The sequence below is a fragment of the Xiphias gladius genome, chromosome 18 (assembly GCF_016859285.1).
Source record: "Xiphias gladius isolate SHS-SW01 ecotype Sanya breed wild chromosome 18, ASM1685928v1, whole genome shotgun sequence".
NCBI classification, from domain to species: Eukaryota; Metazoa; Chordata; class Actinopteri; order Istiophoriformes; family Xiphiidae; genus Xiphias; species Xiphias gladius.
The window spans coordinates 20,566,802-20,588,882 of record NC_053417.1 but is presented as its reverse complement, the minus strand read 5'-3'; the positions used below and the strand labels follow the sequence as shown (position 1 = coordinate 20,588,882).

General features: G+C 40.4%; 1 protein-coding gene across 3 annotated transcripts in view; it reads left to right on the top strand.

The window, feature by feature from the left end:
* The window catches only part of LOC120803805 (cadherin-4-like), a 317,870-nt gene that overhangs the window by 184,919 nt on the left and 110,870 nt on the right, over positions 1-22,081 (top strand). For 2 of the 3 annotated variants that reach the window (XM_040152730.1, XM_040152732.1), the window contains exon 5: positions 7,950-7,973. The exons of the other annotated variant lie outside the window; for it this stretch is intronic. In XM_040152730.1, coding sequence (XP_040008664.1) covers positions 7,950-7,973 — 24 coding nt within the window. The remainder of the gene's footprint in view (positions 1-7,949; positions 7,974-22,081) is intronic. 3 annotated transcript variants of the gene reach the window in all.

Here is a 22,081-nt window from a genome sequence, read left to right as displayed (position 1 = left end):
AGCTGCTCATCATGGCTGATTCATAGAGATAAAGACGATCCAACAACACAAATCCCTGGGAAAAAAAATAAATTAGTAGTAGTATTTTATATTATTTTCTAGTGTAACATAATCAGTGGCCTTTGCAAAATGGGTTGACTAGCAGACAAATAAGGGCGCCACAGTGACTACTCACATGAAGTGGTTCCTTTTATTCTTATAATCATCTACTTCCCCTCCCTCTGTCTCCTGTTTCATTTTGTCACTCCAAGATACTGTATGTCGTTTGCATTGAAATGTATCATATGCAAAAAATGTATCCTTTATTTTGGTACTCCAGATATTGTATGAGCTACCTGCCAAGACTGTACCTCATGTAGAGAGGAAACAATGGGACAAGGTGATGAAGAGAAAGGCATCAAGATAGTAGGAGCCAAGTAAAGATAGGTCAATGGCAGGATAAGGAGAAAAAGAAAATTAAAATGGGCGACAGAAAAGGAAAAACTTAGAGAAATCTCTTGTGGACAGCTGTGGGAGAGATTAAAACAGGAGAAGACATGGGAGGAGGAAAGAGGGTGCTGCTACTCCTCATCCACTGTTTGAACTGTGGGTGGCAGCGATGACTGATGAAGAACCACTCTAACTGAAGGTCATTTCCAAAGCCCTGCCATTTTAGACTGTCACTGACGCAGGGGAAAGGATAAATAAAGCACAGATTGTCGTGTTTATTCACCCCAATTTTTTTGTGGCTTTCTCGATGGAGGAGGGAGAGACAGACAGATGAGGCAGGATGAAGAAAATGGAAGATAGAAATGCCAATAAATGATTGAGAGTTGTCTAAGTAGGATTTATCTTATCATACTTATTTTTTACAAGACACTCACTCTGACATTCTCACATTAATATTCAATTTTAATAACAAAGACTCAATCTTCCTTGTTATGTGTCCCATCATTTAATGCAACACTATTGATGCTTCAAATCGCTGACTTTTTAAAATGCATTCCTGTTATTTAATGACTTGTCTTACCTCCAGACATTGCTACAATAGAGATAGTGAGTGATGGGAATGAAAGGATAATGTTTCAAATCCAGCTAAGTAGGATTTTGTTATCACTGCGATTATTTTTACAAGAGAGAACAGACATTGTTAGGAGTTACATAACCAATTGTCATCAAATCATGAACAAACCCAAATAGGGTGAAATAAATTCCTGGAGGAAAATAAACTACAGCAGACAGCATGTTTCTGAGTTGCTTAGCCCAGATTGTCACAAGGCTTAAGGACAGCAGTTTGTCACTACTCCAATGTCCCTGCAGTCTGGCTGGGAGACAGAGCTATTCGTCTGGCGCTGGAACCAGAGCTAGAGCCGGAGGTTCAGACAGGGTTGTTTCCCCCAGGCTGGGCAGAATGCTCACGGCCAGGCGACCTCGCTGCCCAGCCTCTAATATCTGATCATGAACCATCTGCTGAGGCTGCCAGAGCCCACACACTCCCCATACCCCTGACCTCTCCAAGGAGAGCCCAATGGGAAATCAAGCTGTTATCGGGCTATTAGAATGATTCTGATCACCATTTAAAAAGAAATACGGCACAACAAAATTATATTATCACTACGGGGATCCCGCTTTTGCTACTATATTAATTCAGGAAGAGGCATGGTTCTGCGTCACCCTTTCTTGCCTCCATGGTGAGCACATGACCTTCCATTTTCACAGTTCTTTATCCCCACCTCCCCAGAAAAGCAGTTTTGGGTATCTTTTAAAACAAGTCCGTAATTCCTGCTGAAAGATACCTGTATAAATCCAACACAATGATGCAATTAGCATGGAATATTTTTTTATTGTGCAGAGAAGGGCTTTTGTGAAATTCAGGCCCAGTGGTGAAATGCTGTCATTATGATCTAGTGGCGTGTTTATGTTACACTGACAAGATGTTTTATGAGTGGACATGTATTGATTCATATGAGAATAAGGATGTATGTATCACAGCAAGTATGTAGAAGATGTCAAAAGTGCAGTTCACATGAAGTTTTAATGGCCTTTGCAAACAGTTTCTGTTCCTAGTGTGTGTCGTGCAGCACCATTCACCAGGCCTTGATAACAGTTGGTTAATGGGTAATGTGCCACACAAGAGTGATGCTGCACTTTCTGTTTTCATTTTGTTGCTGTAGTGCAGTAATTAATCCAGCTGAACCCTTTGTGCTCACAAAATAAATGCTTTCCATTTTCATTAATAGACAACTCATTAGTGCATAATGAGCAAGAAGGCGGCACTCCTCGCTCTCCCTGTGCAGTACATAGCAGATGAGCATGCACTACACTCAGCTAATGAAAACCTGGGATTGTGTTCGTGCTTTTAAAACATTACTTTCATGAATCATGGTATGTTAGTGTATTACATACCAGAAGAAAAAAAAAATTACAAATACTCAAAGTCATGTACAATATATTTATTTGTGCCTGTATAGGATATTCGACAACAACTTGTGAGTGTAAATTTCAAACTGTTATTACAACAGAGTGCACTTGCCCATGGTTAACATGCTTGAATATAAGTTGAAGCTTTCATCTTGACTTAGCTTCCTGCTAAGTGTGACATCTTCCTGTTTCTTCCAATCACTCTTCGTCACAGGTAGAATGGGAGATGTTGAGAAAATGTATCCACTGTGGACACTGGTTTTTTCCCCAGTAGAAGTTTGCACTCAATAACGCAAGAAAATGTACCACGGTGCAGACATGACGCACAATCCCACATTGTTTTAGGAGCAGTGTTTGGTTTAAGGTGTTTAAACAGAAAACATGAATTCTGTCTATATAATTTATTATTCATGTGATTTATTTAGCTGAGATGAGCTTTGCCATTGCTTACTCCTCGTAGAATCATTAACATCTGAGTCAATGGTCACAACTGACTGGTGTCACCATCCATGACATAGTGGCATCTTTAGTTCGAAACCTTAACTGCTGACTAACAGCTACAGTGTTGGAATTTATCCTAATTACCTTATAGTGATGATATATCAATAGTGGTAAATCATATGAAGACAACTGCATTTTTTTAAGGCTGCATTTATTTCTACTGCAGTCTGCACACTTTACTGCACACTATCTGTACACAGCTCACACGAAGATACATACATAAATATGCTTATATTTCTGTGCATGCACGAATGCAGTAGTACTCACACAAGAAAGCCATATTCATGCATGCACACTTGCAGCACTTTCCAGTAATGATATAGTTTTCCTTTGTCATGAAGCAATGATTAGCTGTAGGGATTCCTCACTTCCTGATGGGTTTTGAAATTGAACCCAATTACTGACTGTAATTAACACGCTTTCCAGAGCGGACAGTTGGAAGGCCACAACCATAAGGGGTCCATAAGAGACAGGGTTCCAATAGCAGTCTTAATTCAATCAGTCTTGGATCTATACTATATTTGAAGGATCAGGGCTTGATTCTTTAACACCCACATACACTGAGCAGACATTTGCAGTACGACAGAGCAGGCATGCATCTACAGTCTTACCTGCGGGCCTGGCTACTCATCAACTGTAATGGACCATGTGTATTACAGGATGTCAGTGAATCCTTTGAGTTAATTTTATCTAATTATGTCTCTTAAACTGTGTTATTGTGATTTTAATGCTAATCATCGACTGCTTTTGTTCTGTGTTCCCATTATCGTTTGTGTACTGAATTTAATGACCCAAGAGCATCTGAGAGCATCTGAGGACCTATGAAATCCAACTGTACAACTTAAGAAATGCAAAGCAGCAATCAGAAAAAGAACGCTCTTTCCCTCAAGTCCCACAGAGAACAGAGAATTTCTTAAAGTTTTAATAATACAATATACCCCTTAGAAACAGGTGCTCTACAGCATTTTTATGTCAAATTGCTCCAACTGTCCTCGCAACAAGGGGTGAACTGTAACAGTGTTTGTGACAGTAAGCAAGGTTGGAAATATGGAAAAGATTTGAGAAAGATGAGAGTAAGAGGAGGGGAAAAGAGAAAAGCAAGGCAAAATCTAAGAAATTTGTACCTTGAGCTAAGAGACTATTTTTGAAGCTGCTCTTATCGCTGCTGATCTTTAACTTAATTTAAATCCATCACGCAATGTTTATGGCTCCAATCTAGTCTGGCACAGGTGTGTCAACTCTTCATTTAGACAAGCAGTATGGGTGGAAAGAACTAGCTCATTGGTCACAAAAAGAGAAAGCGTTCTCAATCAAGTTGAAGCTTGCCTCGCATGTATTGTTCTATATTTCGATGCTCATGTGACGGATTGCATAAATTGTGCAAATCTGCAACAAAAGTGCTGACAACTGATACTCACAATCATCTATGGTACAAAATGTTTGTCAACTTTTACAACAGAGCACATTTTGCACAGTATGGCAACATCTGTGTTAATAGTCCTTTGTGAGCATTAGAGTATAAAAATGCAACTTCAGCTTGATGGAGAATCATTTTTCTTTTTTCCCTGCTAAGTGAGTTGGTCTCCTCAAAATGACTGTAGACAAAAAAAATGCCCTCCATCCTCTGTACACAGAGACTAAAGTCCGGAACAGTCCTAATTAATATTACGGTGAAACAAAATGAGCTGTAATGGTTCCTTCAACAAGCTGGTGGTTACCCCTACTGCCTCCTGTGTTTCAAATATGAACTTACTTCTGCTGAGGCAAGCTGACGTGGCAAAGCAGACAGAGGATGGTTGGCGCTTTGGTGGTTGTTCAAATTTTCTAGCGCACCACTTAGTGTGTCCATGACAACCAAAGGAACCACACTGGGGGAACACAATACAGCAGCACTTCACCACTTCACCACTGAACAATGGTATTAAAAACAGGGCCTGAAGCGTCTGAAGCTGGGTTCTTTGCACTGTGAATGTGCATAAACCTAAATGTAAACCCTCTTGGTGGTGTTGGTCTCCAATTGCTGTGTGCCATATGGGTAGTGTTGAACCCTGTTATCTCAAACATCCCACATCACAAGGTGGCAGAGTTAGTAGTAACTTACCAGTGTGTGCAAGCATCATTAATGATTCTTTCTTTTATTTATGATCCCTCTCTGGATTCAGAGTTTTGATGTAAACCAATTTTCTGTGGTTGTCAGTCAGTGTCCTTACTTGGAACATTCAATAGTTCAAGCACAAAAACTTTGCTATCTCCCTCAGAGAGATTTCTGTAAATGTAGGCTGTCATTTTTTTTTTTAGCAATTTCAAGTTTACAGTTTTTCAGGTCATGATGATCTTCTCTGTTTATGGGTTTTTTTATGTATTCAATCAAAAAAGTAGTCAAATAGGTGTAATTTTAGTAGGCAACAAATGATATAATGTCATCACGAATATTCTGTAACCTGATTAGCTATAACGATTTCTAAAATGTGGTTTGGTCTATGTTTGCCTTTTAATGGGTTTCCTTTCAAACTATAGCAATCAAATTACATTCCAGTCTAATGTAATAGGGTACATTTTACCTAAATAAATAACGAACTGTCTTAGTGCCTGTCCTCCTCTCCATTGCTCTTCTCTTTTGCCTCTTTCTTTCATCCTCTTTGACAGTGAAAGGCTACATTTCTGAACGGTGAAGTAAAACAATTGGGAGATGTTAATTTCCTCATTTTGTAGATGTATCTTCAAAATGTAGCTTTTGGTTTATTTGGGCTTGCTTTTGGGCAGCCTTAACTTTACTAGGCTTGCCTACATCCATTGCAGTGGGAAACCTGTATTGACATACGGCCTATTTTACATAGTTCTCAAACCCACAGGAGTTCTGCTGTGGAGGCAAAGGGCACATCAAAACACCATTCACATATTCACTGCAAGTTAGTCTGTAAATCCACATAAGCCAATGATAGCTGGGAAGAAATGCAATAATCAATGATGGTGGTTTTCTTTACCTCCCTAAAAAGAAGAGTTATTTATGTGTGCTGATACCAATCAGCATGATGTCTCTGCTCTGACCCAGCAAATTCTAGAGAGGGAAGAAGTGCTTTCTTTTGATAATTTATTTTCACCAAGCTGGTGTGTTCGTTATTTATCATTATCAAAAAAGTGTTAATAGAAAGCATGTTATTACATTTTCTTCAAATTTCTCCCCTACCCCAATATATTAAATCAGAGTGCATAGAGAGAAAGTGACACAGTGTTGCAGCCTGCTGTTTACTGCAGGTAGTTGTGAATAGGGGCAATTGATTAATCCATCATTTTAAATGATGCCTTGTTATTTTAAAATTAAATCACAGTTAAATTGCATTGGCTCCAGCTTTTTGTTTAGGCAAGGTCTGTTCCAGTAAGCTTCACCTTCTTATTGTGTATCCACTATACCGTGTTTTCCTCAAATTAACTTATACTGATAACGCAACAGTGGATTGGTTTCCCGTTCCCATTAGCGTCATGTTGTCATTATCTTAGGTAGATGCTGAAAATAAATTGTAAAAATCAGGTATGTTAGACACAACAGACAAAATGGGTGGTGACATCTCTTTCCTTTTTCTCTGTTTTTGTCTGTTATTTTCTGAAAATGTTTCATAATCTTTGGAAAACTATCATCTGCCTAGAGGGGGTTAGCCTTCACATTATTAAGACAGTCTTCCTGTACTGCCAGCATTTGCCAGAACATTGCTGTTTGACATACTGTAGTCTTTCTTTTACATAACAAATGACAAAAAGAAGTACAATAGGGGCCAGTGGTTGTGACATGTTGGATAATATTTTATTGGCTATGCGGCTACCCCAAGGGTTTTAACAGTGGTGAGAGTTTGTAAGCCTTTGGGGTGAAAAGGAAATGGACCAAGGATTTTCTTTTAGTGATAAGGTTGACTGCGCTGGGCTGTGAGAGTGCTTCACTAACTAATTTGAAGCCTCCTCTCAGATTAAGTAGACATGCAGAGTTTATGGGCAGTTGCATAGCAGACAATCAGACCATGTAATAACCAGAGGGCCAGTGTTTGCTCAAATCCTCTGTAACACCTCACAAAACAAAAGTGTGTAAAGCCCTAATGCTCAGTCCAATCCCACGGCACACTGCCTTGATAAACACCGATGCCACCCCCACAATGGACGCCATCTTTACTCTGGCAATTAGGTAGAGCTTTGGATTATCACTTCCTCAGACCAGTACACCACAAATCCATCCGGATTCAATTATTCCCCTCCCATGTCTGTGGCCATTTGGGCCTTTTGGGCACATGGCCAGTAGAGAAATGTTCTAAAGGATTTGAACTGCTCAAAGTACAAAGTTATAAAAAAAAAAAAAGGGGACAATTTTTTAAAATTTATTGTTGCATCCCTGTAAGTATAACAAGTCTATTAAATAAAAATGAAAACTTTAGAGCTTACAAACACTGTCTTGGTAAATATTTTGACTAAATTGTATTTTATAATGTGTTTTTCTCCTTTACAAACGCACATCCTTCAGTTTGGGTTGATGTTCTATGTTGTGTAAAAGATGTGTTGGAGTACATCCTTCCGTCCAAGCAGCCCATGTTTTGGAGTGTCTGTAGTGGGCTCTGGGTAACAACCTAAAATCCTTACTGAAAGGATTTGATTTGCTGTCTTGCTGCACCTCAATGACATTATTTTTACTTATTAGAAAGCTCACTCAAGGTAAATGGTGCAAGAGATCAAGGGTTTCCATGGGTCTGGAGACTCTCATCTTTCTACTTGAGGTCTTTCTTCAATGTGTTTGCTCAAATGCGTCTTTCCTCCTCCTTGTCTCTCTTTGTGAATTGAAGAAAAGCTGCTATATGTATTTGTGTTGTACTTAGGCACAAATAACCACTAAGGTCTGAGATGAGAGACCCCCCGTCCCCCCATTTGTGTTTATCCTCTGGGGGTGGCTCGTTTCCCTCCCAACAAGTCACTACCATGGCTGTCATCTCCTGCGTTTTATGTGTCTGCTATACAGCAGCCTGTCAACTCCTAACACATTCCTCTGTGTGTCTCATCTCTTTTATCTACAGATACCACAGTATCATCACAAAAAGGTAAGACGGCACTCAATCAGTCACTTGTGGATTTTCCTCATGCATTTTCAGATGGGTGGCATGTAGGTTTGTTCCTCTGTGTGTTTGTGCGTGTTCTCAATTTTTGCTAATGAGATGAATAACATTTCATGGTGTTGTTGATGTTGATTTGAAATTGAGTCATTCAGTGTTTCCGTTACAGAACAATCTGTGTGATTACAAAGTCAATCACTCACATCCACTGACACCTAGACTGAATTATCCTGCTATCTCGCAATGATAGACAGCTCACAGTCTGTGTTTATGCATTGCTTTCTGGAAGACTTATGTTCGGACTAATCACAGTTCTGTTTAGACTCCTCCACACTTTCATGTGTATGTTAATGTGAGGTTGGGGGAGGTGATTGTTTTGCATTGTGGATCTTCAGGGAGAGTCGGGAGGTGTTATAGGGGGGGGTGTTTGTAGGAATGTAGGCTGTTTTGATTTTGTAAGATGATGAGGCCAGACAGTCAAACTGTCTAAACAGCTCCAGGGGTCTTGTTCAGAGTGGCAGCCTGCAGCTGTATGCACCGAGCAGTCCCAGCCCTCTGTTCTTCACGGTGGAGATACAGTAATGGCAGAGGGTGTGTCACACTCAGTGATTGCAAAGCAGACAATCACTCAGGAGAACTCCCTGCTGATTTTGTTGAAACTTTCATTGATTCTCTGCTGTGCTTACAAGAACTTCGGTTTTGTTTTGCACAAGCTCTTACGAAGGCAGAACGGAATGCAGGTGAAAATATTTTCATTGTCACCTGGATCTGATATAAGGTGCACAACATGTATATTTGAGAAGCCTAAACAGCAGGAGTGTGCCTTTGGGAACATGGTGACATTTTTCACCTTAAGAGGCTTCAGGTCGGTTAAAGCCACTTGTAGATACAGTGCAAGAGGCATTGACAGAGTACATATGTTTGACAGGTTACACTTAGTATGCCCTCACCCACCCACATACACACTGTTGTGAGGGCTATGTATGTGATGACTATTCGATATGTGATGCTGTCAAATGGGCCTATAAAGCTAAGTGATGTGGTTTGCCTAAGCCTCTCTCTCTGATGAATGTTGAAGGGAAGCACAGGCTGACTTGGCATACATCATCCCTCCACAGCCACACTTGCATACTTTTTTGAATGGGAGGGAGATAAATAAGGCCACGCAGCCCTTACGGTGAATGAATGCTCACCATTGTTAGCTTGTGTGTGTGTGTCCATGTCTGTATCTGACTTGTGCGTTTGTATGTCTTTCTTTTCTTCCCATCCAACATGTCCCATTCAAATTTGCTTAGTCAGCAGCATCAACAAAAACATTCAACGCCTCTCAGTCCCACACATTGAGAGTGTCATGGAGAAGATACACTGTGAGATATAGATGGCTATGCAGCTATGACAGTGCCATTAGTACTGAAGAGCCATGAGGCCTTGAGGCAAAGATAATGTACAGAAACTATGTGTTTGTGTCTATAGATCTCTTAAAAGACGTATGTAAGTATGTGCGTGCGTGACGGAGAAGGCAGGACATTTGTGCGCACTGGCAATTTCAGCAACCCATGGTCTCAATCTGTCAATATTCAACATGAGAGAGGTGGGTCTTACACCTGTTTGAAGAGAAAAATGTGACAGTACATGTGTTAGACTGAATGACAATATATAGTATTTAGGTCCAGGTAGTATTCAAACTGTGAATAACCTTTACTGTTGTTCCTTATCAATAGCGTGATTAATACAGAACTTCATTATAATGTGACCTTATTCATAAGTTTTCAACTTCTGTGGAACATCCCCACTATCTGTTCCCCTACCATGACATCCTTTATCCAGCACCTCTCCACCCCCTTACACTCCTCCTCCCTCTCTGCCAAATGAAGTATATTTATGGCACCTGTGCTGGAAAAACAGTCTCTAGGAGACGTCCCTCTAATTTCATTTTCAAAATGCCAGCAATAAATTTATCAAATGGGCTGAATCGAATTGGAGTCACACGCAGTGCCATCCGTCATGGGCTGTCCCTCAGGGGCCTGTGGGCGTACTTAAGCCAGCCAAAAACCTCTTCTGGCAGGAGAAAAAGAGTGAGTGAGAGGGGAGTGGGGCCCTGGTAGGAGAGAAACCGGATGAATGTATTGGAGAAAAATGATGAGAACAAAGATGTGTGTGCATATCTTTATGTCCTTATATGCATATGCGCAAGCATGAATTAGCTTGTGCAGGAGTCGGATGCATATGTGTGCACAGAGGTCAATGCTAATTCTTCACCACATAGGAGCCTCACGCTGGAATCTCAGTTAAGCACTTTGGCTGTCGATGTGCCAGCATAGTAATTGATTAATTGCAACACAAGTTAATTGATTGTTTTGCTCATTTCTGCATTTGTAAATCCCTCACAGTTCAAACACCACTTTGAGCCTTATCCCCTCCCCTGCCTCTGAAAACTTCAGGTTCACACGCTCTTTGCCCTCCCATTCCCCTCCCATTTCTTACTTCCTCATCCTCTGTATCTGACTTTGGCACCTTTGCCTCTCTCTTTAAATGCCTTTGTCCCTGCTTTCTTTTTGTTTCACCCCTCTTTCCCTCTGCCTATCTTTCCTTCTCCTCTCAGCATTTATCACCATCCAGGTTAAGCCAGGCGTGAGTGAGGGTAAAGCAGCTTAGTACTAACAGGGCTAATGAAGTCAGGCCCTGTATTCCTCTGACGGGGATCAGTGGCGCTACTCTGTGAAGCCTGTCAGCGTTTAATGATTAGATGAAACATTCAGAAACCCGCTGGAAGAAGACAGGCACAGTGATATGTGGTAATACCCAACCGTGCTCTCTCTTATGCAGATCCACAAACACTTATGCATGTGCACGTATTCGCTACGCAGGCACATACAGTACGTACATATGCTCCCACTCCTCCCAGTTTGCAAAGGTGTTGATTTATGACTCAAACATGGCATCAAGGGTATACACAGCAAAGTGACTGGAAGAAAAACAAATCACGGAGAGATTCAGAGAATGAGCAGTCTGGCTATTGATTCCCGCTATGTGCAGGAAGGTGGAGGAAAAAAGTAAGCTGCATGAGAGAGATTTATCCCTTGCCTTGATGAGCAGATTGTAAACAACTTCACACACTGTATTCAAAATGACTGGTGTGATCCATGGTTTTTCACTGTTCCTCACTTCTGCTAAAAAGCATGATAGAAGATCAATCAAAAGTCCATATCAAAACCTTTTTGAACATTTCAAGATTCATCTCCAATTCATTCTAAATCCTATTAGATCAAGTTCTTTTTCTCTGTGCCCATGCATGGCAGCTTAATGTGTGCTTGTGCCGGAGTGTATGTTGTTAGTATGTTAATAGGTGTGTCAGTGTCAGAGTGGGAGGGTGTTTGTTTGTGTGTTCAAGTGCTGAAACTAAGAATTGGAGTGACAGAGGCAATGGTTGGGTCAACAGTCTGCCTGTTTATCAGAGTGAAAGGGTGCCTGTGAGGGCTTGGCCGCTTTTTGCCCCATTAGCCACACGTACTAATTTACCTGTCATTTCACTTCTACACAAGGCAACTACTCTCGTCTTAACTTCTCTTTTTTACTCTCTCTTTTTCCAGCCCCTTCCTATCTGAATTTCTAAATTTCCAGATCTCTCCCTCATTAAATTTTCTCCAACATCTTCCTTCCACTGCTAAATTGGAACCATATTCTGTCCTAACAACTGTAATTCCTCTCCCTCTTGTGAAAGTACCTGTTTTGCTCCAGTTGAGGGGTCTTAAGACACAGATTTAAATTAAATGCATGTGCATTTCTGTCAGTGTGTGGCTGCTGCTCCCAGTCTCTCTTTTGGCTTTCAGAGCCTCCTTGAAAGTACTTTGTGAAACTACTTGAAAGTAGAGTTTCAAGGAACCACTTTCTTCACATCCAAGGAGGTTGAATTACAGTAAAGCTACCATGAAGAGAAATCAGCTGTTAGCCAGTTTGTTGTTCAGATTTCTTCCTCAATGAACATCATGCATTGTTTTACACAAAATGACCAGTGAGGATTGTCCCATACATATATAATAGAATTTGTTGGGTTGTATACAGTATTTTTGTGCAGCCTGAAGATCCCATGTGGTCCGATGACTGATGTATCCATTGTAATTGATGATTTTTATGGAATGTTATATTATGTCTCAAGTTGCTGAGAATTTTAAGTCAATTAATAAGTTACCTTCAGCATTTCTTGCCGCCTCTTGTGATGGTTGGGTAACTTTGACAATTAGCTAAAGGGTACCTCTCATGGTAAGGCACAAACTTACGAAGAATACATTCAAATAAGAATTAAGGATATTTAAATACAGAAAACCTGAGTGCAAAGAGAGAAAACTAGACTACTGCTTCATTTGGGCACTCTGAAAGAGCAGATTACTGTTTAACACAGCATTTAGAAATGCACAGAGCTTAATTATCAAAACTGATCACTGATAGTCACAGTACTGTAATCCTCATGTGATCTCTTTAGCTATTAACGGCCTCGAAAATCTAGCTCCAAAAAGCCTCTCGAACACTACAGTCACATCAGAGAGTGATGAGTTTGCAGTGTTGTTCAGAGATACAATAATAAACATTGAGTACTAGCTAGGGTGTAAGTGATGCGTGAGAGCCCCTCTCTGGTCTGCCTCATGAAAAATGTAATGGAATTAAAACCTCATCCTGCGCCTTTGATCCTGTCTTTGATTTTTACAACCAATACAATGTATGAGTAGTAGCAGCTATGGCTCTTCAATTACACACCTTTTCTAGAGAAAATGCATTTTTCTATGTTTCCATGGTACCAAGTACAGATTTGAACAGTCTCAACAGTCTCCCTCTCCTGTCACTATAATATAGTGGTAGTTTATTGAAAGACACAAGTCCTGTGTCTGTGCGAGATGGAATGGCATCACAGTCCACTCTTGCAACCAAGTATTTCATATAAATACAGTATTCGATCCAGTTTAAATTGAATTTTGAGTTTTCATTCCAACTCAAAATTATGTTTTGGCTGTCCAAGACTGTCCAAAACTACAAGGAAAATACTGCATATTTGATTTAATTGAACTACAATCAACGCATTCCCATGTTTTTCTTACGTGTGGAGTGAAGTGAAGTGAAACCGCTTAGAGCCCTGTGTGTACTACAGTAAGAGGAGTTGCTTTCGGGCTTGCTATGTTGCAGTAATGGGTGAATGAGTATGTGCGAACATGCCACGGTTTTTTTCTCTGTTGAGTCCTGCTCATGCAACTCTGGATCCCTGCAACAAGAACCATGATTGCTTTGACCTTTAATTCTTTTTTTTTCTTTTCCTTTTTTAATTTAGCTGTGTGTGTTCTGCAGGAGAGAGTGGTCATTATAGACATAATCTTGTCTATATTGCATTCCACCGGCCAATTAATAAGGTCCAGCATATATGGAATTTAAATGCCAACAGAAGACACTGTAGGTTTCAGTGCGGACATCCCCGATGAGCATAATTGAAATCTCTCTGAGAGGACTGGTGAAAAAATGCATAGCCTGTGAATAGTATCACCTGTAAATGAAACAGAAAGTGGCTTTTTTTGTAAGTAGGTGAAAGGCTGTTTGTTATTGCTCACAGGAGGCTGATAATGCATTTTCTTTGCCAGGCTAAACCCTGCAACATGTCCAATTGAGTGTTAGCCAGAGATAAAGATAAAGACAAAACCACACAAAGAGAGTCTCGGCAGACCCAAATCTTAGACTCATTAAGGCTGTCTGGGCATTGAAACATTTCTCAAGCAAAGACAGAGAGCAGATAAAAGCAGAGACAAGTATAACAAAAAGAGCAGAGATGGAAGTAAACTGATCACCACTCTTTCTTATAGAATCCTGTTCTTAAGCCTCAGATGCCAATTAAATACAAGAACAGCCTGTTCCATTGACGGATGAACTTTAGTATTGTGTGTTCTGCTCAGTAGGGTGCAACACTGATTGCACTCGTGAATGGAGTGTCCAGGCCATCCATACTGGCTATGGTGTAATAGACTATGTAGAGCGGCTCCATTTAAAAGGTGAGTCAGATTTGTATCTGATGGTGTGTGGCAGGTATCTGGAAGATTAGAGCATGGTTGCCCAGAGATGCTTGTGTTCCCGTGTGGTGTCACCCAGGAACAGGTCTGTAGTAATGGAGCAAAATACGTGATTCAACAACATGTTATTGTCACAGGACTACCTGCTCCAAGTCGCTTAGATGATTCATACATCTTTGTCTGTTTACTGACAAAACACCACAGTTGGGCTTGAAGCCCTACTGGGCTGGCATTGCCAGAGAAGCGGGTGGCATATTGCTCCCAGTAGGACCACTGCTATGTAGGCCTGCTCGGCAGAGGGATTTGGCTAGCTTGGATGGGCTCAGCAGAGTGAAACAGAGGGATATAGACAGGAAGGGCCAAACAGGGGGTGGAAGACAGAGTACATCAATCTCTGCTCAGTACACGGACACCTGAGAAACCTGAGAAAGAGCTGCTGAGACTCGTGGTGAGTCGTGTTCATACACCGGTGCACAACACACACCAGTGAAACGTGAAACAACTACCTGTACTATTTTCTCTAAACTTAGAGCCAAACTAATCAGCAATATTAAGAATTTGATTTGACATTATCTTTTGAAATAGTTTTGCCCCTTTTCACACTTTGGGATTTTTTTTTTAATGTTTAATAATGGCTATAAACTTCTGAGCAAAGACATGTGAATATTCATTTAAATGCCTATAATGAGATAAACACATCTCCCAACTCCAAAGTCACACTAATTAAGGAGCCTTTTTCCCTCCACAGTGCTGTGCTCTCAAACCTCATCAGCTGCTCAAAGGCATGTCACCAAAGTTATGGCAGATGGGTATTCTCAAGCCAAAAATAAATAAGTAAGTTGAATAGGTTAAAAAAAAACATTCAAACAGGAAAGAAAGCAGAGTCAGTTGCTTCTGACAGACTGCAGAGGAAACATGTCTTTGTTCTTTGCTCGGGTTGGTTCATTTCTGTCCGAGGGATGGATCTAATCCAAGAGTTTATTACCAAACTTCAGATGCAAAGCCTATTCGTTTTCTGACACCAAAGAGGGCCAAGAAAATTAATCGGGATCTGGACAAATTGGCATCACTCACTTCATCGCAGCAGGAAGAAATTTTCTAATCTAGAAGTCGTGTCTTCTTTCAGCTCTTTTCCAGCATCTTTCAGACTTTCACTGATAACTACTCTAATTTTTACCATTCACACAGTAGCAGCGTTGAGTACATACTTTACAGTACAAGCCAATGCACATTCACTTTTAAAAAAAACCTTCAGTTCTCTTAGATTCGAAGACAGAGAGAGAGTTAAGCAAAACGGGATAAAAAAAGTATCACATTGTGGGATGTATTTACTAAATCAGATATTCAGGCCCCAAATACCCTTCTCCAAACATCCCAGAATTCCCAGGGTTCATCTTCCTCCCTGCTTTGAAACCAAACAAAGAAAGGCCCTGGGAGGCATTCTCCATTGAAGACCATTGTAGGAGTAATAGAGGACAACCACAGTGAATAAACAGATATCTCATAACCAAACAAAGGAGCGGAAATTGATGCCTTACAGGAACAATGACAGCAAAGGGTTAAAGGTTTAGAAAGAGGAGAAGGAAGAATCATCCATTAAATTAAATTATAATAATTTACGAAAGGGATAAGGCTGAGAGGAGAGAATGATTAGGGCAATAACCAGGTCTGTTTGGGAATGTTGCTCTGTTCCCCCAATGCTCTGAAAGCATTTTTAGCAAAGGATAAAATATATTTGCAAAATGATCAGTCTACTTTATAAGCTCAGATCAAAGATTAATTTAAAAAACTGGTCATTTATTCATTTGACATTATTCATGCATGCCTTAGCTTTTGTGGTTCCAGCGAGAAAACTAAAGCCCTTTGCTCACCTTCCTATTGTGTTCACAGGGCCTGAACTCTTAAGCATAGTTTCTCATGCCACTATAAGTAACCACTTTACACACAGCAGAAATCAGGATAACAAATTACTGTGCAAATCTACGTAAGTTTCCAGTCTGCCTGTTTACCCTGGAGAGAGACATGGCAACTAAGAAGCGAGGTAGGCCCAGATGGATTATTCTTGCCTAATTCCAAGCACAAATCAGCTCGCAGCCATCAATAATTCATGTGGAAGTCTTTGAAAAGTAAACCTTAGATTGGCACAGTGCCATAATGGCAAAAAATACTGTACACAACTTAACTCCACATAGGGAGGGTTTGTAGTCACTACAGAAAAAAAATGCTAGTGGGCTATATGGAAATCCAATGCTGATTAGAGGAAGCAGAATCTATTGCAGACCCATAACCAGTATTACCTGGTGCAGCATTAACGTGGTATTGATGCTGAAGATGACGGTAGAGCGAGGCAATTAGAGTGACAGCTGGTGCTGGGATGTTTGGAGTTTCGTGGATTGATCTCCTCCGTCAGCTTTGTTTCTGTACACTTAAGACATTTAGGAGAATTGCGCTCTCATTCAGTCGGTAAAAGTGCATGGCTTAAATGCTAAAGAGGCTCTTGCTCCCACTGTATAGTCCATCATATAGTTGCTCTTCTTTTTCCTATATTGTTTGCACATTGAATTTCCCTCTCATTTACCCTCAGCCAGTTTTTCTTTGCTTGTCTTTCATGTATTTTTTCAAGGTCTGTTTTTGATATTGAGGCAATGGGGAGTTGCTGGGTGTGCAGTGTGTTTATGTAGCTTTTAGCAATTCCCCGTCCTCAACACTGTAATTCCCACCTGAGCAATGCAAGATAGGGAGTGGTCTCCGTCTCTGTCTGTCTAGGAAGCTCATTAGATAAAGAGGAGGTTCATGTATTGTTCTTCCACCACTGGTATTACAGTCTGTTTGTCTGTCTGTATTCTGCTCTCTTTCTTGCTCTCTGTCTCTAGTCTTGCAATGCTCTGGAGATGGTCTGCTCAGTACAAACAGCATCTGTCCGTGAGAATAATAACATCTATAATCGTTCCACGGAGAGTCAACAGTGGAAAACAGATTCTTTTTTTCTTCTTCTTCTTCTTCTATTTTTTTTAACTTTGGAACTCAAAGTTTCAGATATATGATTTATAGACACCACCCTCTTGATTTTCTCTAACTGCATCAGTTTCAGATTATAATGATAACAAGAATTTTACATAAGCTCTCTTTCTTCATATTTTAATTTTTCTCCTCCCTACATCTTTTGAAGCATACTGTAACTCATCAGTCCACCAGATAGGATGTCATGTGGAGTTGCACAAAACAGGGTAAAGTCTTTGCAATAGCGTTTCTCTGCTTTTAAAATGTGGGGCATTGATTCCTTTCCTTTAACCCCTGCTTGGATGTGGGAAAGAGTCCCTTAACACTGCACTCTAACACAGAAATCAAACAGTCATTTCCTGGAGGGAGTTACTCGTCTTTCCAACATTGTATGCGGGGGAAAAAGTGTAAATGTATAATTGCATAGATCTGATTTTTATGGCAGGTTTTCAGGCATATGGATTCATGTCTCAGTGCAGAGAGGAGTAGGATAGGAAGAGTTGGAGGGGTTCCCAGGTGGATTAAATGCTTATTTTGTTCATGTGTGTAATTTTGTATTTGTTAAAAGTGTGCGTGCGTGCGTGTCCGTCCGTCCATGCGGGTCCGTGCGTGAGTGCGTGTATATAGGCGAGCTCGTGCATACTCGTCTGTGTGTGTCTGTCTGTCTGAGTGTACATGTATGTGCACACTGCAGTGTTTGACAGTTATCACTCTTGTTGCAGCTCACCCCATTAGTGGGTAGGGATTCCTGTGCTCTGCTCCTAGCCAAACGAGACCAATTAAAGCTATCAGGCAGCTTCAGGGGAACCAGGTTGCTCTCACAGCCTGCAAAGCTGGAGCACACAGGGTTTAGACTGGCTCCATCCACCTCCTTCAGCTCTGCACTGCCTGTCTGCAGTGCAGAGAGATTCTAGAACAATTACAGGTATACACAATACTAAATGATACATTAATGAATTCATTGCTTATACTTTTTGCATCTGTCTTTTTCTTTGCTTTAGTTTTCGTTATTTTAATAATAATTATTATTATAACTTACTTCCCCCACTAAATCATTTTCACAGTCAAAGGGGCTGGATTGGAGTATGCAGTGGGCAGAAAGTAGGGTCAGTCTATTACAGGGTCTTAAGGGCAGTTTAGATACTCCAGTCCCGCGTCTTTGGGCTGTGGGAGATTGTTGACATTTCCCACAGGCTTTTTGGATAATGTGTGCTACACAAATTCTACTTTTTAAAAAGGTTTTTCAGTTCTCTCAAAACCGACAGTAACTGAAATGTGTGGGTCAAATCATGAGTTCCAGTCAAATAAAGAAATAATTCAGCTTTAACTGGCCCCCTTTGAAACACCAAACCCTCTTTTTATTTGACCTTATTTCATTAGACTGACAAAAACTAAATGATTTAGAGAAGAGAAGTTTTAAATGCCATGAGGATGCATGCATGAATACTTTTAAAACATTCCCATCTCCCTCATTGGAATTGAGAAAAGAGTGGCAGAGATTCAACACAGTTTGAGGGATTTTCCAGTTGGTGTTGTTATTGTGTGGTTTTGCTGCCCTCTACACTAATGCCGCTCTCACCAGTGATGCTCGACCATGCTTCAGGGTTTTGTCACAGCATGGAGGACGGAGATGTCATAACCTGTTACAAAATAAGGCACCAAATATGAACTTCCTCTTTCCTTCTCCACCCCTCCCTTTCCTCTCCCTCCTGCTCTCCCCCTGCACTGGGGATCACTGCCGTGGAAATAGAGCCCATTCCATAGTGTCTACTCAGTAGGTAATAACTTGCTGTTCAGGCTCAGATAAAGAGTTCCATTCATTAAAGTGGCTGCTCTCTTTCTCCACACGAGTGATACCTACCCCCCGGGAGAGCAGCGGTGAACTACGGGGTTGAAACCACAGGCACAGCACTGATTGTCTCCCTCCGCGCTATTCGGTGGAGGAGCCTAACACCCTCTACACACCAACTCCTTGAGCCTCATTCTCCATCTGATTTTCATTTCTTTCATGGGGAATCCCTAAGCTTTTTTTAACTTCATCCTTCATTCCCCTGCCTACGTTATAATACACTAACTCTATTATCCCCTTCGCCTGCCATTGCCTTCACCTGCACATCTCCATCTGCTGCCCTAATCAACCCTCCACTCTTTTCTCATCCCTGTCACATTGATGGTTTCCCTCTCATTCTCTTTGACTTCTCTTTCCCAAGCTCATCTCAATCATCACCTTTGATCATCTCTCTTTTTTCTATCCATCTACCCTTTCCTGTTCTGTCTTTCCCTCTGTCTCTTCAGCGTGTCTGTGAGGTCCCTGAGCACTGGCAGTCGCTGATGCATGTACCGGTCAGCGGTACTCATGGGTAATGTGTAGATCATTCATCCTCTGGACAGGTATGTAATAGAGGCGGGACGAAGGGGAGAAAGGGGACAGTGGGAGATCTCTGGAGGTATGAGAATCAATTTTTTTTGGGAATCACTGGACCAAAGAAGTAGAACCTCTTTCTCTCTTTGAGCCTCTCTCTCTCTCTCTCTCTCTCTCTCTCTCTCTCTCTCTCTCTCTCTGTCGCCTTCTCTATTTTTCTCTCTCTGTCTTCATTTCCCCCACTCTGCTATCTCATTCCTTTCTGACTGCTCGTAGTGATCAGCTCACAAGACACTGCGGCATTACACTAACCAAGCAGCAGGATAAATCCCTATACAAATTAGAACACAGAAGCTATTATTTAAGTCAACCCCTTCTCTTGGCTCCGGCAAGAAATTCATAGTCCTGAGTTCAAAACTGCAGAACAAAGGAAACACACTCCCTTTTCTCCCTTCCACCACCGCACTTCCACAGTAGCTCATCAGAGCAAACCAAAAAGAGAGATAGTGAGAAGAGACTGCCCCTCTAATGTTTCTAAAGCTGGCCATGGTGAAAGGCCTGCTACACTTGTACTGGAGAGCAAGTTGGGGACAAAAAGCAGTAACATGCATACAGGCTCTTTCAGTCATTTGTGAAATAGAGCTCTGGTTAAAATAGACCAACATGCATGAGCTGGGTACCTGTAGCAAACACATTCATGCAAATGTCTTTAATAGCAATACCATCCAGCACAGGTTCCACTTCATAAACTGAAATAAATGACTATTGGCTGACTAACACACACCATTTGACCTGGCACACTAGAGGAAACGATGATGTGGGAGACAAGGAAAATTGCTCATCAATCACGACCACGGATGGTCAGGCGCTCTCATCTTGTAGTAGTAATGTTCAGTGAATTGATTATGGAATGATGAGGTGGAGTAAAATGCTGCGTCTCACGCATTTATAGCACACTGAACAATTTTTTTATTCATGATGGCCATAAAAGATTTGCACTGATGTTTCTACACAATCTCTGCATCAGTGGAGTATCAATTCAGTGTATTATCTGTTATGTGGAAAGGAGTCAGTGATGGAGTGTGATAAAGAATACAGTATATATGTATATGTATAAGTGATTTATAAATTTATAAGATTTCAGGCAGTCATTGACTGCAAAGGATTTCCCACAAATCATTAAATATGATGATTTTGTTTGTCTTCATGTGTATCTGTCCAATTACTTTTGAAACCCTAAAATTTGGGCACTGTGTGTTTAAAGGGCTATATCTCACACAAACTTCTTTCTAACTTGATTTAAACCCACTCAAAGTACTTTGCACTTTAATGGAGTTTTGATTGTTTATGTATATATATAAATATATATATATATATATATATATATAATGTGTGTGTGTATATATAAATATATATGTAAGTATATATATATATATGTGTGTATATTTACACACACACATATATATATATATATATATATATATATATATATATATATATATATATATATATATATGAATGTGTAAATATATGTGTGTGTAAATATATATATATATATATATATATATATATATATATATATGTGTGTGTGTGTGTGTGTGTGTGTAAATATATATATGTATGTATATGTGTGTGTGTGTGTGTGTGTGTGTGTGTGTGTGTGTGTGTGTGTGTGTGTGTGTGTGTGTGTGTGTGTACGCACAACATTAAAATCAGTAACTGGTTTAAGTATATGTGTGTGGGAAAGAAAGAGAGAGAGACAGAAAGTGAGTGAAAGACTCAGGGAGGTTCTGCAGAGTGGGTTTTCCACTCTACCAGTACAGAAATGATGCATAACTCCACAGTATGCCCTTTAATTGGTGCTATTAATATCAGTTAAAGTTTTAATACCTATTTATTAAAACTTTAATTTTTTCTAAGGCCTAATGTGAATAGAATTATGAATCTCAAGGGCTGTGCTCTATAAAAAGGTTCAGACATAAATTATTAACACTCTACCACTTCATCTGCAAGAGCTCACTCCTACAAGATTTGTTAAGAAGGAAATAGCCCAAAGGTCTAATATTAGGCTGAATTTTCAACATTAAATACTCTACATGCAAGTTCCATATTTCTTTAACATCCACACTGCAAGAAAGTTCTAGCAGCGCCTTGAACCTACTCATCATTAGTTTGTGGAACTTGGCAGATGTGTAGTCTAAACTGGTCATGTATACAATGTAAACAGAGTGTAGGCAGACAGAGAGGAATCCTAACGTACACAGCAGCCTAATTTGTCTGTTCGTATCATTAAAGTCCTTCCTCTGTCAGATAATCTGTGAAAACCTGTAGCACTTATCTGCTAAAAAAAACGGCAAAATGAACAGAAAAACATTTTAGGAAGACGCAGATCCAGTTGTCCCCTGTTATTAGAATTAATTATGGTTCACAGATTGGAAACTTTCTGCTCTCTCACTGAGTTATCTGTAGTTTATAGTTTGAACTTCACAAAATTTTTAAAATGAATTTGTTTGCCAACAGAAGCACCATCAGTCCAAAATGCCTTCATATGGCCTGAGAAGGGAAGATACAAGGAGTAGATACAGGATAAGCAAAACAAAGCTCAACACAGTAGTATGCGTTGCATTAGCATGATGACGGAAGGTTGATTATTGTGCTGCAGCCTATCAGCAGATTTAGGAGAAGAACAT